This window comes from Protopterus annectens, chromosome 7.part0 (assembly GCF_019279795.1).
Source record: "Protopterus annectens isolate FY-2018-M chromosome 7.part0, PAN1.0, whole genome shotgun sequence".
In the NCBI taxonomy this organism is placed as follows: domain Eukaryota; kingdom Metazoa; phylum Chordata; order Ceratodontiformes; family Protopteridae; genus Protopterus; species Protopterus annectens.
The window spans coordinates 1,975,621,630-1,975,639,673 of NC_056739.1; the positions used below are offsets into that span (position 1 = coordinate 1,975,621,630).

Below are 18,044 nucleotides of genomic sequence, written 5' to 3' on the forward strand. Positions count from 1 at the left end.
ACCCGGAAAGGCCAGGAGGTAGTTGGAGGACTTCTGCACTTCCTCAGTGGTGAAAAACAGAATAGGAGCAATATTTTTTTATTTTTTATTTTACATTTGTTTACCAATATGCATGTTTATCAATATGATATAACAGTGAAAGGGCAGAGTGCAGCCACAGATGGACTACATAGTTTGCACTGTTTCAAAGAAGCTGTTAAGGATAATAACATCAGATGAACAGCTCTCATGAAGGTAAGGTAATAAAAGCATAGTCCGAGTATCCATTCTCAGGCCAGATAATAAAATCAGACTGACAAAACTGACAGGCAAAGACAAACAGAGACAGCACATGGAGTATGGCAGTCATCTGTCCCCATTTTGATAGTCCTACTCCTGAAGACTGGAAGACAGAAAATGCAGTACCCCTAAATCACATGGGAGGAAGGAAAATCTAGATAATGAGGGAACACATGACAAATTATTTGAAGACAGTATTGTCTTGAATAACAGTCAGCAGAAGTCAGTGACAGGAGTTTCTATACAAATTTGATTTAGTTTAATGACTGAATTATGAAAGAATTTAATAGAAGTGTTTCGATGGATGTAGTGTATTTGGATTCAAGTAAAGCAGTTGATTGAGCTTGTGTAACCATTGAAAAAATTGTGGGGGTTAGGAAAGGGGCCAAGATTACATTTTTTGGCTAGAGTGCAAAGGGCTATGGGATGAGCCACAGGAAAAAGGACAGAAATAAGTGAAGTGGCTAGTAGTGTGCCGCAAGGGTAATTCTTGGGTTCACAACTCATTGCTGTTTACGGTTCAAGCATATCAGAAGTTACAGAAAAACAGAATAATCCTACTTGCAGTTGAGACAACAGTGTCAGGAGATGATGGAGGAATAGTGATGTGGAAAATATTAAAGACGGTTTAGCCAAATAAAAGTATAAAGTTAATTTACAAGTGTACCTGCAGTCATCTGTCCTGGCTATACCGAAACCATTGCAAGCGGAGGATACATTTGTATGATGAGGTCTGAAACCAATTATTTGAAAAAATATTTCTTGCGTATGTTTTGATTCTCAGAAGGCACTGAGTTCCAGATCAGCAGTCCATCACTTCCCAAAGACTTTATTGCAATCTAGAATGTGAAAAATGTACGAGTCTTCAGTAGGTTTGTTGAGAAAAAGGACCCCAGTGGGTAAATGGGTAACACAGGTGCTCATAGTGCCTCCATTTTTTAATGTAAAGGAGCTTGTGTGCATAGCATAACCTGGAGAATTCATATCTCTTGTTATATTTTAAGCCAACCCTAATTTGCATTCCACTGTCTGAAGATGCATTCTGTGGTGGCAGACGGGGAGTGCATTTGGTGTACCAATTCCATACTATCAGTAGTTGCTGACATAGACCTTACCATGCTGATATATGCATTAAACAGCTGTGGTGGAAACAGAGAATTTGCTAGTCCCAGTCTTGCATCCATTGTAAGGAAATACAGTGCAGTGTACCTGGTCTGATTTCTGTCCGTTTTGTAGCATAAGTAGTTATGTTCAGTGTAAATTAACCAGTGCAAAGCCAAATATGTGGAAGTCAGCATTTTGCATCTTACTGCCACGCTGAGCTGTGATTTTCCACATCTTTAATCTGTCCTCAGTTAAGATTTCTGTTTCTTAAAGGAGTGAGTATATTGTTATTTGTATTTAAGACAAAACCATTTATTTTCTTGGATAGATAGATAGATAGATAGCTAGATAGATATCAATCCATTCATCTATCCATCCATCCATCCATTCATCCATTCATCCATCCATCAAGCCATTGGGTTAGTCCCATTCAGGGTTGCCAGACCTCCCTATTTGAGCGGGACTGTCAAGGGATCAGCAGCCCAATCCCAAGTCCCGCACTGCCAGTTAACATCCTAGTGAAACAGCCTCCGCTTTGCGATTTATGATTGGCCTGTATGCCGGCATACAAACCAATCATAAATTGTAAAGTGGAGCCACTTCTGTTCAAGGCGGAACAGCGGGCTGTTCCGCATTAAACAGAAGAGGCTCTGCTGTGTGATTTTTTGATTGGCTCTTATACCAGCATAAGAGCCAATCAAAAATCGCAAAGCAGAGCTAAGGAGCTACTTCAGTTTAATGCGGATCTGCCTGCTGCTCCACATGAATTACCTTTTTTGGTCATCAGTTAGAGTGAAGGTCCTTTTTTAAGTCTCCACTTGACCCTTTCCAGATCTGGCAACCCTGGTCCCACTAGACTAGTGACCTGTTTTCAGGGAAGTATTTATACAACTAGGGGAAATTTGACCAAGGTATCATGGAGCTTCCCCTACTCTTTCTGATAAGTGCTGTGGGATCTTTTACATTCTCCTGAGCTACCACCAAGTCAAGTAGATGGAACCTCAGTTTAATGAGTCATCCAAAGAATGATACGCTCAAGAGTGCAGCACCCCATTATGCTGCACTGCAGTGAATTCTAGTAATGTTTGCTTTTGTTCTGGCAGGATTCTTTGTAGGGACTGGTGGGCACACTTTAATGAAGCTCAGTATGCTACTGTGGTACTTTTTCCTTGATGGTTGGTTTTAGCTTAGATATGTTGATGGATTCAACTGTTAGCATACAGGTGGCTGTTAAACCACTCATAGTTGCTAAAATAGGCCTATTGTTATGAAATTAGGTGAGGGAAAATGTACTTGTTTTGGAGAGATCTAAGAGCATGCTGCCTGTAAACTAGTGCAATCAAGGCTGCCAGGAAGGCTCTTTGCTGAGGCATCTGGAGAAGTTTCTTTTTTTGTCCTAAGGCCTGTGCACATTTTTTCTTGATTTTCTTTTATACTATTTTAGTGGATATAATTTAATCAAGCCTGACTGAGTTCACGACCTGTCCTGATTTAAAGCCATATTGAGTATCCACCAGTGATATTCTAACATTTCAGGTGTTGTGAAAGCTTGGCATGTACACCTCATGCTGTAGTAGATTGTCCGGATGGAGAGATAGTGAGGTAGGTCAGAAGTGTCCTGTCTCACTATTGTAGTGTACCATCCTGCTGTAATGCTAAACTTATCTGTTAGGGATTATTTTAAGCCATATGATGAGTCCAATAGATGCTTCCATCATTACCAGGTGTTCAGGAGACCTTTACCTAGAGCCACAGATTTACAGGACTAAATGTAAAGGAGAGATGTGGCTGAATTTTCTTAGATCTCTGTCAGAAGTTGATGCAGTTTTCCATCTATGCTTCATTTTGATTCCCCAGGTTTGGTAGGACGTGATTGTCTTTCTTTGTTCAGTGTAATAATTATTTTCCAGAAGAGTTTTGCATTTCACAACATGCTGTGGTGAAGCTTTGTAAGCAGAGTGTCTTAGTCTTTTTGACATCCTAATGTCTTTTGTTCGCTGTACAATGATAGCACATTTGTTAGCAGAAATACCAGTGTTGTAAGATGTAGGACTGTTTTGAAGAAGACTTGCTGAAGAAAGGACCATTTTTCATTGCTGTACAGTGACATGTTGAATTTTCTTTCAGTAAAGTATATGTGTTCTTCCTGACATGATTTGCACACCTGATAGTGGGTGTATCTTGCCTGTCTTAAACTTAAGAACAAAACAATTTAGAAAATGTTCTCTATGATTAATATGTCAGAATGCATGTGTATAATGTTCACTTTTCTAACAGAAGAAACATGTTCATACATTGTATTTAAATGTTGGAAGCTGGCAACGTATGAGGGCTCTGTGTGCTACTACTATTAACTATACACTCAGTGTAGTGGTTCACACTGCCGGGGCGCAAAATATGTTTGTCAAATTGGATCTGCTGTATTATTTTCTTGTGAAGTGTAAATCTTGAAGTATGACAGTGCAGAGAACTGACTAGTGACTGGTAGTATTAGTTTGGTCAGGAAGGTGTTAACTGATAGCGTGCAAAAAGCTTGGAGAAGTGACAGCCTTAATAGCCGAGGAAAGTTTGAGGATCAGAGCATCTGACCTTCAGAGTCCTGAACAACAGTTCCATGTAAGGCCATGTGCTTGCAAGTCCCTACTTGATTGGTCAAGTCAAGAGAGAGAGAGTGAGATGAAGGGTATGACATTTGCTGGCGAGAGTGACACCTGTTTCCCCATGTGCTCATTTACTGATTACATTTTACTTAGCATTACAGGGAGTTTACTGGGGCCACTCAACATTTGCCAAGTAATTTGATAAGGCACATTGTAACTGCTGGTGAGAATCTGTGGTCTTGGCCTGTGCCTGTTTTGTATAACAAAGTAATGCTCATGTGACGTGCTGGAAAATGAAACTGGTTCAGCTACGTAAGAAGAAAAAGTTAACAAAAATAGTCCAGCGTATAGATGCTAGTAAAAAGCAAATATATATTCTGTACAATTTTGAACACTGCAACCATGTCACTATTTCCTAGAAAGCTTCCAGGTATTTGCATTTATTCCTGGAAGTAATTTAATGTATTGATAATATCCATAAAGTAATAAGTGTAGCTGCAAAAAAATATATACTGGAGCAAAGTCTGATTTTTATAATCTACAAATTTAAAAAGTTTATAATGCACTCTGGCATTTATATTTAAAAATCACACCGAGTGCTTGCAGTTCTTGTTGTTTGGCAGTAAGTTTGGGGGAGAGTGGGAGAAACTGGTGTATTCCCTCTTCATTCTAAAAGAAATTACTAAACTCATCACCTTGATGCCAGGTATACGAGCCAAAGAAGTAAAATACAGATTAAAAGTTTTAAGCAGTTTCAGGAAATGTAAGCCTTGTTAGCACATTTTATTTTGGTGATGATTGTGCATTAATGATATGTTCATTACGCATGCTGATTTTGTGTTAAATGTGAAATATTATTCCTTTTTTGGGGGAGTTTTTGCCCCCCCCCCCCATCTGACCATTAGCTACTCCCAGTATCTGTCCTTCTTCACTGGGTCTGCTGAATCCACCAGACTAACTTTCTCCATGTTTGGAACCAGTGAAATCAAGGCATCCTGGGGTATCATCATATTGCTATCAATGGAGTGTATTTCCCTTAAGGTCTAACTTCACATCCTTTGGACACCCAAGAGACTACTATGCAGTAAATTTTCTAGTATGTTGTCTACACCTTGTTGTGCAACTCGTCTGTAGCTCTGCCCCCACTTTGTAAACAACACAGACCACACATTTCCAGGCTTCATCTGGTGTGAACTGAGGAAATGTGCCCAAGCAAGTGCTCCTTCTCTCTCCTGCCCCCTGGGATGGGTGAGATGATGCTTATTTACCTTTACCTGAGTTATCCAAATAGTCGGTATGTTAATGTAAATGTAGAAAGAGTAAGAGAGCGTGATGTGACCTGCTGTTACTGTGAGGTTTGTATTTTTAGTGGAATGTTAGGTGGGTGGATTCTAAGGGGCAGAGATGCAGGAGATGCCCAGTTGCAAGTATAGTGTTGTTTGCTGGTTCTGTTACTGTCCGCCTGATGCTTTAAGTTCATACCAGTGCTTTCATTTAAAATTCATGTTTATATGCAAAGGAATTCCCTAAAATGGTGTTCCTTGTAAAATGTGAAATGGGAGAAGAACAAAGTTTAACTGTGTGTTTTTTTTACAGTACATATCACTTGTAGTTGTACATTTGGAGATAATTGGGTTGTATGTGTAACTGTTTTTTTTTCTCAGTCAGACCTGTCATGTGAAACATATATGTACCTCTTCACTCTAGAAAAAGTTGGTAATTCTAAAGGGTATCTCTAATATGTGTCTTTTTATGTTTGATTAGAAAATGAGATTTTATTTTTCAGTGAAGTTACAGTAATCATCCATGCTTGATCTAACCAACACTAGCCAGCACAAATATATCTGACCGTAGCTTATGGTTGAGGTTGCAGTCTAAAAGTAATTAAGATCTAGCAAGCTAGTATTGTTTGTATGAATTTTCCAATTGTGTTTCAGACTTTAAGAAAGAAAGGCGTTAATGACTGTGACAGCCCTGACGCTGACGATTGTTTTGAGCACAGTCCACTCTCGGATGACAGATACAGCAAACTAAATGAAGATAATGATTTTCTTTTCAAGAGAAGCACTGTAAGTACTTTCATCTTATCTGTTTTCCTGTATTTGTTGATTCTTTTTATTAACTTCATTACTTTAGGCTCTGAACAAGAAGGAACACAGAGGTTGCGACAGCCCAGACCCTGACTCCTCGTATGTACTCACACCACATACAGAAGAAAAGTATAAAAAAATTAACGAAGAGTTTGATAATATGATGCGGAATCATAAAATCACAGTGAGTACTGAAGTATGGCTGTGCTTCTGTTTTTCCTGCATGCGAGGATTGGCCATCAGTAGCTTAATTTCCTTTTGCTATTGACAAAATAACACTACTGAAAGCTAACCCTGTGCTGACCCAACTTTTGTCTCTAACCTTGTGTTCATTTGCCACACAAAAGAAAAATGAGTCCAGATATCTATATTAAGTAGCCACATACAGGAGCTTTCATACTGCTAAGAGTTATGTTAACATCCATGTACCTAATGCTTACTTGTTGTCTGCAGAAAAGTGCAGATGAGGGCAGTTTATTTGATCTAGAAAGGAAGCCACATCTGTAAACTCAAATGCGCAGAGTCATTGTTTTAAATTGCTATAAGCCATTACAGAACAAGGGTGTCTTTTACTGCACTGCTAGGGTGACCCCAGAAAGTAGGCCAGTGAGTTTACACTTAGAAGGTTGCAGACATGTTAGGTGTAATCACAGGAAGGAGCCTATAAAGAATACACAGAATTGCCCCTCCTTCTAACCAGTTTTTCACGTTTCTCTAAACTGTTGTACCTGCTGGGACTAGTCCGTATGTGTGTTTGAGGATATGAAGCAAGTGGATTGATACATTATCAGTGCAGAGAGCAAAGATCCCCCTTGGCAGATGTGTTCACTGTGGAAAACTAGGTGCACATGTACTGTTACAGTGTGTGGTTTATGGCAATGAATGCTTACCCTATTCCTATGAGTGGAGATACTCCCCACTTACCATAATGAAAGTTGAGGAAATGCGCAAGGAGCACATTTAGGAGCATAACAGAATGGCAAAGTTAAAATAGAAAGACAGGATGCTAGAGCAGGAAGACTGAAAACAAAACGAAGAATATCAGTTAAAAGTAATTGTATTTGCATTTTTGATAGGATCTTGGAATAGACATGTTAAATGTATGTATGAAAGCCAGATATCATTGCTTCTACTAAGACTTCAGAAGATTCAAGCTAAATGTGTGTTTGAAGGCTATTTATCACACTGTGCATTTCATCCTGTTTGTCTGTTTAGTGTTTTGGCCCTATGTGTTTGCTTCATGGTTTCAGTTTTTGATAACACAATACTAATCCTGATAGTAGTCACATAAAGTATATGGATTAGGTTTGGCTGGTCCCATGGCACAGAGGATGGACTCCCACGTGTGTCCTAGGCAACTGGGGTTTTATTAGTAGCCTCAGCACTGGTGTAGCCAGACATGGAGGAGGAGCAAAGAGTGTGGCTTATTTGCCTGACCTGGGGGAAGAGATTATGTGTACTCGGGAGCACACTGGAAGGTGCTAACTTTGAGACTGGAAGGCTAACTTCTGCTTGTACCTCAAAGACCAGGATGTCTGCTGGGAACACTTCTTGTGGAAATGAAGGGACATCCTCCTCTGTCGTCACATTGCCCTCCTGTACTCCTCATCAGTGCATGCAGTAGGGATGAGAGAATTAAAGGAGAAAACCTTGAACCACCCTTGATGGCTGTCTGAATGACGCCCCTCCTGGTCAACCCTGACTCAAGGTAAGGCTGGTGATCTACAGACAGTAAGAACAAAGAGTGCAAAAATATATATATATATATATATATATATATGAATATGAGCATATCTTCCCACTACATCTGCGGTGGTGGTGCTGCGGTAGCGTTGTCGCCTCACAGTAAGACGTCCTGTTCGATTCTCAGCTAGAGTGTCTTCTCTGTGGAGACATGCGTGAATGGGCATACCTTCGTTGAAGGTTGTGAGTTAGGGCCGACAACTCGGCACGTAAAAATCTACTGCCAATCATTAGCGGACCGGAGTTCCACTGTGACGACCCCTAACCGGGAAAAGCTGAAAGACACAAACAAACATGAGCATATCTTCCCACCCCCACCTCATTATACATATATTTGTATAATGTGTATGTATACATGTACACAGACACACACACACACAAATACAGATATAGATTAATATATACATACATATAGATATAAGTATATATTTAGACAGAGAGACACAGATGCACGCACACCTTTTTTAAGTAGCTGCTGGGCATTATTCTATCATTTTGAAGGATCCTATTACATTTACATCCTTGCACATTGTCCTTCTTCTGTCACTTTTGCATGTCTTAAAAAGATACCTGCCCCATTGATGTATTTTTTTTTATTTTTTACTGTTTTTGGGGAGGCATGTAAGTCATTCATTTCTGTGTCAGCTTTAAATAAAGGAGCAGCTTTCAGATAAACCAAGCACATCACTTTTGCCACTAATTAAACTTTTAAAAGAAACTCTAGAATAAAACTGAAACAATATGTAGCATTTATATGTTGGTATTGTAATACTAATGGTACATCAGAATTTCTCTGTTACTTATTGTATTTAATTTCATAGACCCCTAAATGACTATATGGGGGACTGCCACAGTGATATGATTTTGTTTTTCAGACCACTGGTCCTCCAAGGATTTACTTTTGATTCCACTAGTATCATTTGGCCTAAATGTTGCAAATGATGTGTTGTTTTTCTCCTTCATTCAGTTACAGTGAGTCACAGGTGGTTTATGAAATCAGAATAGACTCTTGTTTTTAACTGAATTACTGTGATCTCTGCTCTTTGTTTAGCTGGTATGGTAAAAGTCTTTTTTGGTCCAGTTACATTTCCTTCAGTACAGAAGAGGTAAAAAGTCAGGGTTGTGTAAAAGCAGTGTTGTGTTAAGTGTTGATAGCTTTAGTCCTCAAATAATACTAATAGTAATTCAAGAGCATTCCTCCCCACACAAAGTTTGAAAATTACTTGTTCTTCTCATTCTTTAATAATGAAAAGGTGTCACTTGTGAGAGTTAGTAAGGCAGATGACCACTGCCTGTAGGTTTGATACTGTGTTTAGTTTTGTGATTACATTTATAAAAGCAATGCTCACTAGGTAAAAATGGGATTAGTTATCAGTTATGTAATGTTGGAGTAAGGCTTATCCCTATTCTTCATATAAAGATTTTTCCAACATCTTATAGGTTCATAGGTCGGTACTAAGCTATTAGCCCTAGGGCCTATATAAGCCTAGCCAAAGGTACCCTGGCTTTCGCCACCCAAGAAAATAATTTTCCTGTGCCACTGTCGAGCAGAGCCACAGAAGTGATCCCCGGGATATCTGTTTGGAATATCTAGAATTTCTTTAGATATTTGTAGCACTTTACTGATCTTACAAGGCAAAATCCTAAGATTTAAAATTGCGAGTGGTGACCAGCTGTGAGAACTACACAACCACTGCTGTCCATCCTAGGTCATGCAGACAAAGACAGATTTATTTCTGAAACTACCTAAGATTCGACTAGGGAAAAATAGGACCTTTATGATCTGTAGCAATAAAGTAAGTGAAATAAAAACAATGAAATATACTGAAGGTGAAGTAACATCTGTGTAATGTAATGGTAAACAGTAACTCTAGGATGAGGGTAACTACATTAGAGCATAGAGCTTTCTTTTAAGGTATCACCTTACCTTTCGTTTTAGATAGGGCGGCCGCGGTGGTGCAGCTGTTAACGTTTCCACGTCACAGCAAGAGGTTGTCTGGTTTGATTCTCAGCTGGGATGCCTTCTGTGTGGAGTCTGCGTATCCTCCCTGTGGTCGCGTGGGTTTCCTCCGGGTGCTCCAGTTTCCTCCCACATCCCAAAGACATGCAGTAAGTGGATTGGACACTCTAAGTTGGCCCTAGGTGTGAGTGTGTGTGTGTGTGTGTGTGTGTGTGTGTGTGTGTGTGTGTGTGTGTGTGTGTGTGTGTGTGTGTGTGTGTGTGTGCCTTCTGTGGAAGGTTGGGTGCAGGGCTGGCAAGTCGACACCGTAAAACTCCACTGCAAATCATGAGCAGACAGATGGTCCGCTGTGGTGACCCCTAACTGGGAAAAAAGCTGAAAGAAGAAGAAGAAGACTTTACCTTTCGTTTTAGATACTGAAATGCTTTGGCTTATTCCTTGACAGAACACAGCCTTTCCCATTAGCAGTATGCTTTATTGATGGGGATCAGTGTTAAGCAATGGGCATTTTCTTTGAATAATCCCTCAAACAACAAACAAGCATTACCAAAAAAATGACCATTTTTTTTGGGGGGGGGGGGGCAAAACTGCCTGCAGCCTTTCCAACTGATTGTGAACAGGTTTGAAGTCACTAATTCTTATTGGAAGAGAGATGTCTTCATTCTTTTTGCTTCTGTTGAACACTGTATAATTTGGTTGTGTGTATCACTGCCCACTTAGTTGTTACACAGTCTGTATGCCCCCATGAACTCCAAAATCAGTGAGATTTTTTTTTTCTTAAATTGAAAGTTAGGATTAAACGATACACTGAAAAAGTCGATTGTGTGCTGGTTGGGGGAGGGGGACTGATTGTGATACAGATTCTGTTGGCAGCCAAGGGGGTTGGAGGAGCTAGCTTTGGAGAGATGGTTGTGAAGCAGCCAGTGGCCTTCTTTGCTACCCTGAGATTCAATCTCAGATACAAGTACAAAATGAAAATGCATGTTCTACATTTCACTAGTACAATCATATAGTTTAGATCGGATACAAAGAATAGCAGTACTGTGATTGTAGGTAGAAAACAAGCAAGTTAAGTACACATATGTTTAGTAGGGGTATACTATTCAAATACAAAAATAACAGGTTGTGTTCCTTTAGCTGCCTTAAGACATCTATTTCCCAACCAGAGTTTGTGCAAGACCAGGTCTATGATTCTGCTAAGTGTGATTTGAGAAAAGTTTAATGTTGGAAGTGTTAGTAGCTCTGATATTTAATAGCAGGGAATTCCGAGTTTTGGCTATGCAGTTGGAGTAAAGGGAAACTCCAGCTGCATTGTTAGGTTTGGATATGTTGAAGAAGGATTTTTTACTGGAGCGCAATACCCTGTTATTGGAGTAGTGTATTTGTAGATTTTGAAGTACTGGTATTTTTTCTGGCTGACAGATGGAGCTGCGAGGTGATTTTCATAGAACATTGTATTTACGCCATGTATTCTTTTTATGAGGAACCAGTGTGGATGTTCCAGTTGTTACATGTCTGGTCAAGTACATAAGATGTGGATGTGATACTCATAGGTTCATAGGTTGGTACTAGGCTATCGGCCCTAGGGCCTGTGCAAGCCTAGCCATAACAATTCCCTGGCTATTTCTTCCCACACTATTTACTTCCCCGGACCCCTGTCTAGCAGGGTGACTGAAGTGATCCCTGGGGTGAATTTCCTTTCTCCCATCCAATCGTCAAGGTGCCTTTTGAAGAGGGCCAAAGAGGTGCTCTGCTTGACATGTATGGGCAGTCTTTTCCAGAGTCTGGGGAGTCTGGGTCAGGAACCTGTTCCTCCAGCATGTTTTGTTTATTGTGATGACAAGGTTTAGATCCCTGGAGCGTGTGGCTCTGAGGGATTGGGATTTCTTTAAGTGTAGCATGTCCAACAGCTCTGGGTTTGACATGGCCTTATATGTTAAGCAGATGTCGCCTTGGAGTAGACGATATGCGACAGTGTATAGCTGGAGTTTTTTAAGGTGGTCAGCGTAGGGCATCTGCTTTAGGCCTGTGATTCTTTTAGTGAGGTATTTCTGTGGCCTTTCCAGTTGCTGCAGATGTCTTGAGAGGTACATACCAAATGGGGCATTGTATTCTATAATGGGTCTAATGAGGGATGAGTACATTGGGCCAATGACCTCCTTTGTTCTGGATGAAAAGCCCTTAGTGATGAGGTGTGCCACATAGAAGGATTTCCTGACTGTTGGGGCGATGTGGTTATTGAAGGTGAGACCACTGTCCACCTGTGTCCCTAAGTCTCTTATCACACTTTCGGTGTTTAGTGTACTGCCACCTATGTGGTAATTCACATGTACATGTTTTTTTCCCAAAGGGGATAACTATACATTTCTTGGCATTGAGCTTGAGCCCATGGCTCTGGCACCAAGCATCTGTTTCTGTAAGGCCCTTTTGTAGAGTATCAACATCATTTGGGGATTCAATAATGGCTCCCAATTTGCAGTCATCTGCGAACTTTGTTAGCCAGAGTCCCTTAGTGTTGGCCTGCACTTCAGAGAAGTAGATGCCAAACAAGAGAGGTCCCAGGACTGAAACCTGAGGTACTCCACTTGTCACTTGTCTGGAGCTGGATTTGGAGTAATCTACTTTTACAGTGTGGGTTCTGTCATTAAGCCAGTTGGCAACCTATCGAGTGACATAGGGATTAATGCCCAGCTTAGTAAGTTTATCTATGATTCCAAAGTGGGGGACGGTGTCAAAGGCCTTGGTGAGGTCCAGATAGGCTGTGTGGACTGTCTTACCCTCGTCCACGGCTCTGGAGACTGATTTGAAGAAGTCAATCAGGTTCAGGAGACAAGATCGGCCCTTCACAAACCCAAACTGGGTGGGGTCCAGTGTTTTAAGGTTGCCAATGTCTTTGTTTATAAGTTCCATGATAATATGTTCCTTGGTCTTGCAGATCAGGCTCGTCAGACTGATGGGGCGGTAGTTCCCGGGATCCAAGGTGGATCCCACCTTGTGGAGTGGGATAACTGTAGCTGTGCGCCACTCAGTGGGCATGAAATCTGAGGTGATGGTATGATTAAACATGACATTTAGGTGAGGTGCCAGTTCATTTTGTAGTTCATGTAGTACACAGCTCGGGATGTCATCTGGTCCCATGGAAGCTGTATTCTTAGCTATGGAGAGTGTGTTTTTTACCTGTGGCCATTATTGCCAGAATTTGGCAATCTTCGGTATTGAGATGGGCCATTTAGGGGGTGAGAGGGGGGTGAAGTTGGCACTGAATCGATCTGCCAGGACATTGGCAATATCCTTGGGATCAGTATATTTAATACCATTCTGTTGTAGCTCAGAGCAGACCTGAGCATTGCCATTTAGATTCTTGACATAGTTATAGAATGCCTTGTGGTTGTCTTTGGAATCTTTGGCAGTTTTATTTTCATAACTAGCTTTGGAGGATTTTATGAGGGATCTCAGCTTCTTACGGAGGCTGGTAAGGGAGGTTTTTTTGCACCCTGGGATTTTCCTCTTTTCTGCAACAGTTTCTTCCTTTTGTTGTAAAGTTTGTTTATGGTAGGGGACCACCAGATTGGCTTCCTTTTTTTGGAGGAGAGCATCTTGGTTCTATTTGGGATGACACGATTCATGCATGAGTGGATGTGCTTGTACAGTGCCTTAGTGTAGGACTCAGCAGTCAAACTTTCATTTCCCGTCTGCATGGGTGTCATGAAGTTTGTAACTTCTGACTTGAGTAGCATGAAGTTGGCTTTGGAGAAGTTTTTTATGGAGGGTTCCTTACTGGGTGGGTGGGTTGGGATGTGAATGTTAAGGGTGATTAGCTTATGGTCTGATCTGACCAACGAGGGGGTGACCATAGGTGTAGAGCATCAATTTCCCATGTTGGTAATAACCAGGTCTAGGCTAGTGGAGCCTCTGGCGGGACTATGGATTAGTTGATCCAAGGCATTGGATTGCATGAATTCCAAGAACCGTTGAGCAAAGGTGTTGGTACACGAGTAGTTTTCCCAGTTAATGGCAGGGTAGTTGAAATCACCCAGTATTAGGGTGTTTGGTTGTATATTAATATTTTCCAGTATGTTTAGAAAGGTGTAGTGAGAATCTTGGGGCATGGTGGGGGATCTGTAGCAAGCCACAATTTGGATTGCAGTCTTACCTAGTGTTAGTTGCACCTGGAGAATTTCAGACACATTGTGCTGGGCAACTAACCTGGTGGTGTGAATATCCTTGGTGAATATGGATACTCCTCCACCTTTAGTGTTTCGATCCTGGTTTGGTGGCCGAACAGTGTGGTAAGAGTTGTAGCCTGGTATTGCAGGGGTGCTCTCTGGAGCCTTGAACCAGGTCTCAGTTACTGCACAGACATCGATGTTCTCCATTTTTAGGAGTGCCTCAAGAGAGTGCATTTTGAGGCTTAGACTTCTAGCATTGAGTAGCATTACCTTCAGATTTTGCATGCTTGTACCTGTTACGGTGGTGGTTTTGTCCTTTGAACTTTGCCTAAAAAAGGCACTATAGGGGTAGCAAGAGCCTTTGCCAGTAGCCTGAATCCCAGGGGTGACAGGTGCAGACCATCTCTGGCAAAGCATTGTGGTCTGTCGATCATGTCATCCCAGGCAGACAGATACTGGATCATCTTTGAATGACGCCAGAAGCTTAGCCAATTGTTGAAGTCAGTTATTTTGTCCTTATATTGTGGAATCATTCTGGGCGACGGCAGGATGCTACTCAGGGCTAGGGTCATACCTGCCTGGGCCACATGATCTGAGAGCTTTTCCATGTCTCTTTTCATGTAGTCCAGGGAGGTATGTCTCAAGTCATTCACTCCAACATGGACAATGACAGAGTCATATTTGTACTTGTTGTGGAGTGACTTGAGTGCATGAGTTATGTGGCGGATCCTGGCACCAGACAGGCAGCTCACTGTAATTTTCTCCTTGTTCAGTCTGTTGAGTGGGACATCAGTGTGCCTGAATATAGAGTCACGTATGACTAAAGTGTTAGGTACGTTGTCTTGCCTTAGGGGTTGTTGCTGGGTGGCACTCTGGTGATGTGAGCTGTGTGACACTTTGGTTGTGATTGGTGTTTGTTTGCTTTTCAGCTTCGGAGGTCCTTGTTGCTTGGGCAGGTTACAGTTAAGGGCCTCTGCATATGTGGATTTAGTGTTGCTATGTGTGGGTGTTGGTGGTGTGAGTTTAGGAGGGCTATGTGTTGCTTGAGGTGTATGGGTCTGATGATAGCTGAGTACAGTGGCACGGTGACTTCCCTGAACCTAGATCCTATGTTCTTACTTATAAGTTGAGTGACATAGAATGATTTTCTTACAACCTTAGACACTTGTTGGTTGAAAGCCAGGTTACTATCTGCATGAGTCCCCAAATCCCAGACTACTGTATCTACTTTTAGGGGTGTTTTATTAATGAGAGTTTTCTGGATGGCCAACTTCCCAAATGGTACTAGTATGTTTTTCTTGGCATTTAGATTTAAGCTGTGACTTTGACACTAATCATTTGTCTGTGTTAGACCTTGCTGTAAGATATTATTATTTTGGTGGGTTTCAATGATTGCCCCTAGCTTGTAATCATCTGCAGACTTGCTAAGCCAGATGCCCTTGACATTGGCCTTGCCATCAGAAAAGTAAATGTTAAAAAGGAGAGAACCAGCACAGAGTACAGAGCCCTGGGGGACTCCACTGGTGGCCGCCCTCTTTGTGGTGGTGGTCTCCCTAATCCTAACTTCTTGGATCCTGTCTGTGAGACTTTGGATCCTGTCTGTGAGACTATCTCACAAGTTATATTGGATTTATGCCTAATTCCATGAGTATGTTTTCAATACTCAAGTTGGGTATTTTATTGAATGCCTTGGCTAGGTTAAGGTAGACAGTATGATTCATTTTGCTATCATCCATTGTCTTGGAGACTTTCTCAAAGAAGTCCACCAGGTTCAGTAGGCATGTCCTGCCTTTGTCAAAACCAGACTGGGTTGGGTCCACTGGTTGAAGTTTCCTATGTCATTGGTTGATCATTTCCAAGATAATTCTTTCAATAGCATTGCAAATGAGATTAGTCAGACTGCTGGGTCTGTACTTCTTGGAATCTGTTGCTGGTCCGCCCTTGTGTAGAGGAATGACAGTTGCAGTCTTCCATTCTCATGGAATGAAGCCTGTGTAGAGGCTGTGGTCTAATAGTGATACTGGTGACCTTGATAGGTCATATTTCAGCTCTTTAGAAGGCATCCTGGGATATAACTGGAGCCTATCAATGCTGTTGGCCTTAGGGAGTGTGTACCTAAGACCTGCTCCCAACTGATAGTTGGAGGGATTGTTAGATGGACTTTCCAGGGGTGCGGCTGGAATGTGAGGGGGTATATCTCCTGGTTCCATGGATGTTGCTCCATTTACGAACAGTTTGGCATACTGCTATGTGCTGCCTTTGAGGTTTCAGACACAGCTAAAGAAGGTCTTATGGTTGTCTTTACCTGAAAATTTGCTTTGATTGACGTAATTAGCCCTTTTAGTTGTCTATTCATTTTGATGGGAGAGTTTTTAGCTTTCTTGGTGTTGCACTTCCTAATTCACCTATGACTTTTTGCTTGTTTTGTACAACCTGTTTAATTTTGGATTCCAACAGGGTGATTTGTCTTTTTTTTTTCAATTGTTTGTGTCTTTCGGCTTTTCCCGGTTAGGGGTCGCCACAGCGGAACTCCGGTCCGCTAATGATTGGTAGTTGATTTTTACATGTCGAGTTACCAGCCCTGACACACAACCTTCAACTAAGGTACGCCCATTCACGCATATCTCCACGCAGAAGACGCTCTAACTGAGAATTGAACCGGACAGCGTCTTACTGTGAGGCGACAATGCTACAGCAGCACCACCACCACGGGTAAACATCTTTATTAAATTATCACATATGACATACGCAGTTACATTTATACAAATGTAAAAACAAACAACACTGACACCACTATAGTTGCAAAGATTATACATCACAGATAACACTGAAACAACTGTAGTTGCAAACATTATACATCACTTATAATCTGTTTAGTCATTGTCAGTTAAGCATTATATGGCTCATTCAAATTCTGCCTCTTAAACCTCGTCCCTTTTCTGTATATATTGTTCCCACAATTCCCATTTTTTCTATGTACTTTGCTCCGTCCCTTTTCTAAAGATCCCAGTTCCAGTTGTTTGATCTATATTACTATATTCCCTACTTCTAGTGAAGTTGGTTTAGACTTTGATTTCCATTTTCTATTAATTGCTTTTTTGGCAGCCACTATAATTAGACTCAGCAAGGGTTTGCTGGGGTTAAAGAACTGAAGAACTGATTCTTATTTTGAAGGAGACTGCACTGTGGTTTGACCTTACCAGAGAGGATACGACTTTTGGGGGGGGGGGGTGCACTGTCCTCCCATATTTGTGAGTACTATGTCCTCTAATAGGTGTGCACTAACTAGTCCAGGGTGTTTTATGTTCACAAAATCTATGAATCTCTGTGCCTGTAAATTTGGGGTCATGTAGGAGTCCCAGTTTATAGAGGGATAATTAAAGACCCCACATGAATATGGTATTTTGTTGAATGGTAAGTATCTCCAGTAGGTCTAAGTATGAGCTATGGGCGTCATGGGAAATAGGGGGTGACCAATAGCTTGCTAAGATATGGTATGGGACTTTGTCTGTGGTAATCTGGATGTGGAGGGTGTGCATCATCCTGTTTAACCAACCTAGAGGTATGCTTGTTATTGATGAAGATTGAGACACCTTCACCTTTAGTCCCTGTTTGTGCAGTTGTCTGGTTATTCTAAACTTGTGGAAGGCACTGAATCATTGCAGTGCCAGGGTACTCTCTATGACTTTTAACCATGCCTCAGTAACTGCACAGATGCCCACATCCTCCAAGGTGAGGAGAGCTTAGAAGAAGTAGAGCTTCTTGCTTAGACTCTTAGCTTTGAGGAGTAACACTTTTAGATTTCATTTGGAAGATTTTGCTATGTTGGAAGGTTTGTCAGTTTGGCATTGCCTAAAAAAAGACTCCATTGGGGAGGACATTGTTTTAGAAAATATTTGAATGCCTAGAGGAGACAGATGCAGACCATCCTTAGCATGGCAACATGGTTTATTAACCATGTCGTTCCATGCTGACAAATATTGTATCCCCCACCCCAAGAATAACATCTAAAACTAAGTCAGTTATTAAAATCAGTCATCTTCTGTTCATATTGTGGCATCATCCTTGGTGAAGGTAGAATGCTGCTCACTGCTAGGCA

General features: G+C 41.3%; 1 protein-coding gene across 10 annotated transcripts in view; it reads left to right on the forward strand.

Moving 5' to 3' along the window:
- Window positions 1–18,044, forward strand: part of MEF2A (myocyte enhancer factor 2A) — a 1,032,288-nt gene that overhangs the window by 676,730 nt on the left and 337,514 nt on the right. For 6 of the 10 annotated variants that reach the window (XM_044078398.1, XM_044078390.1, XM_044078394.1 and 3 more), the window contains one exon: window positions 6,120–6,257. In XM_044078398.1, the coding sequence (XP_043934333.1) occupies window positions 6,120–6,257 (138 nt within the window). Of the gene's footprint in view, window positions 1–5,920; window positions 6,053–6,119; window positions 6,258–18,044 lie in introns of all 10 variants that reach the window. The other 4 variants (XM_044078392.1, XM_044078395.1, XM_044078397.1 and 1 more) reach the window with 2 other exon arrangements.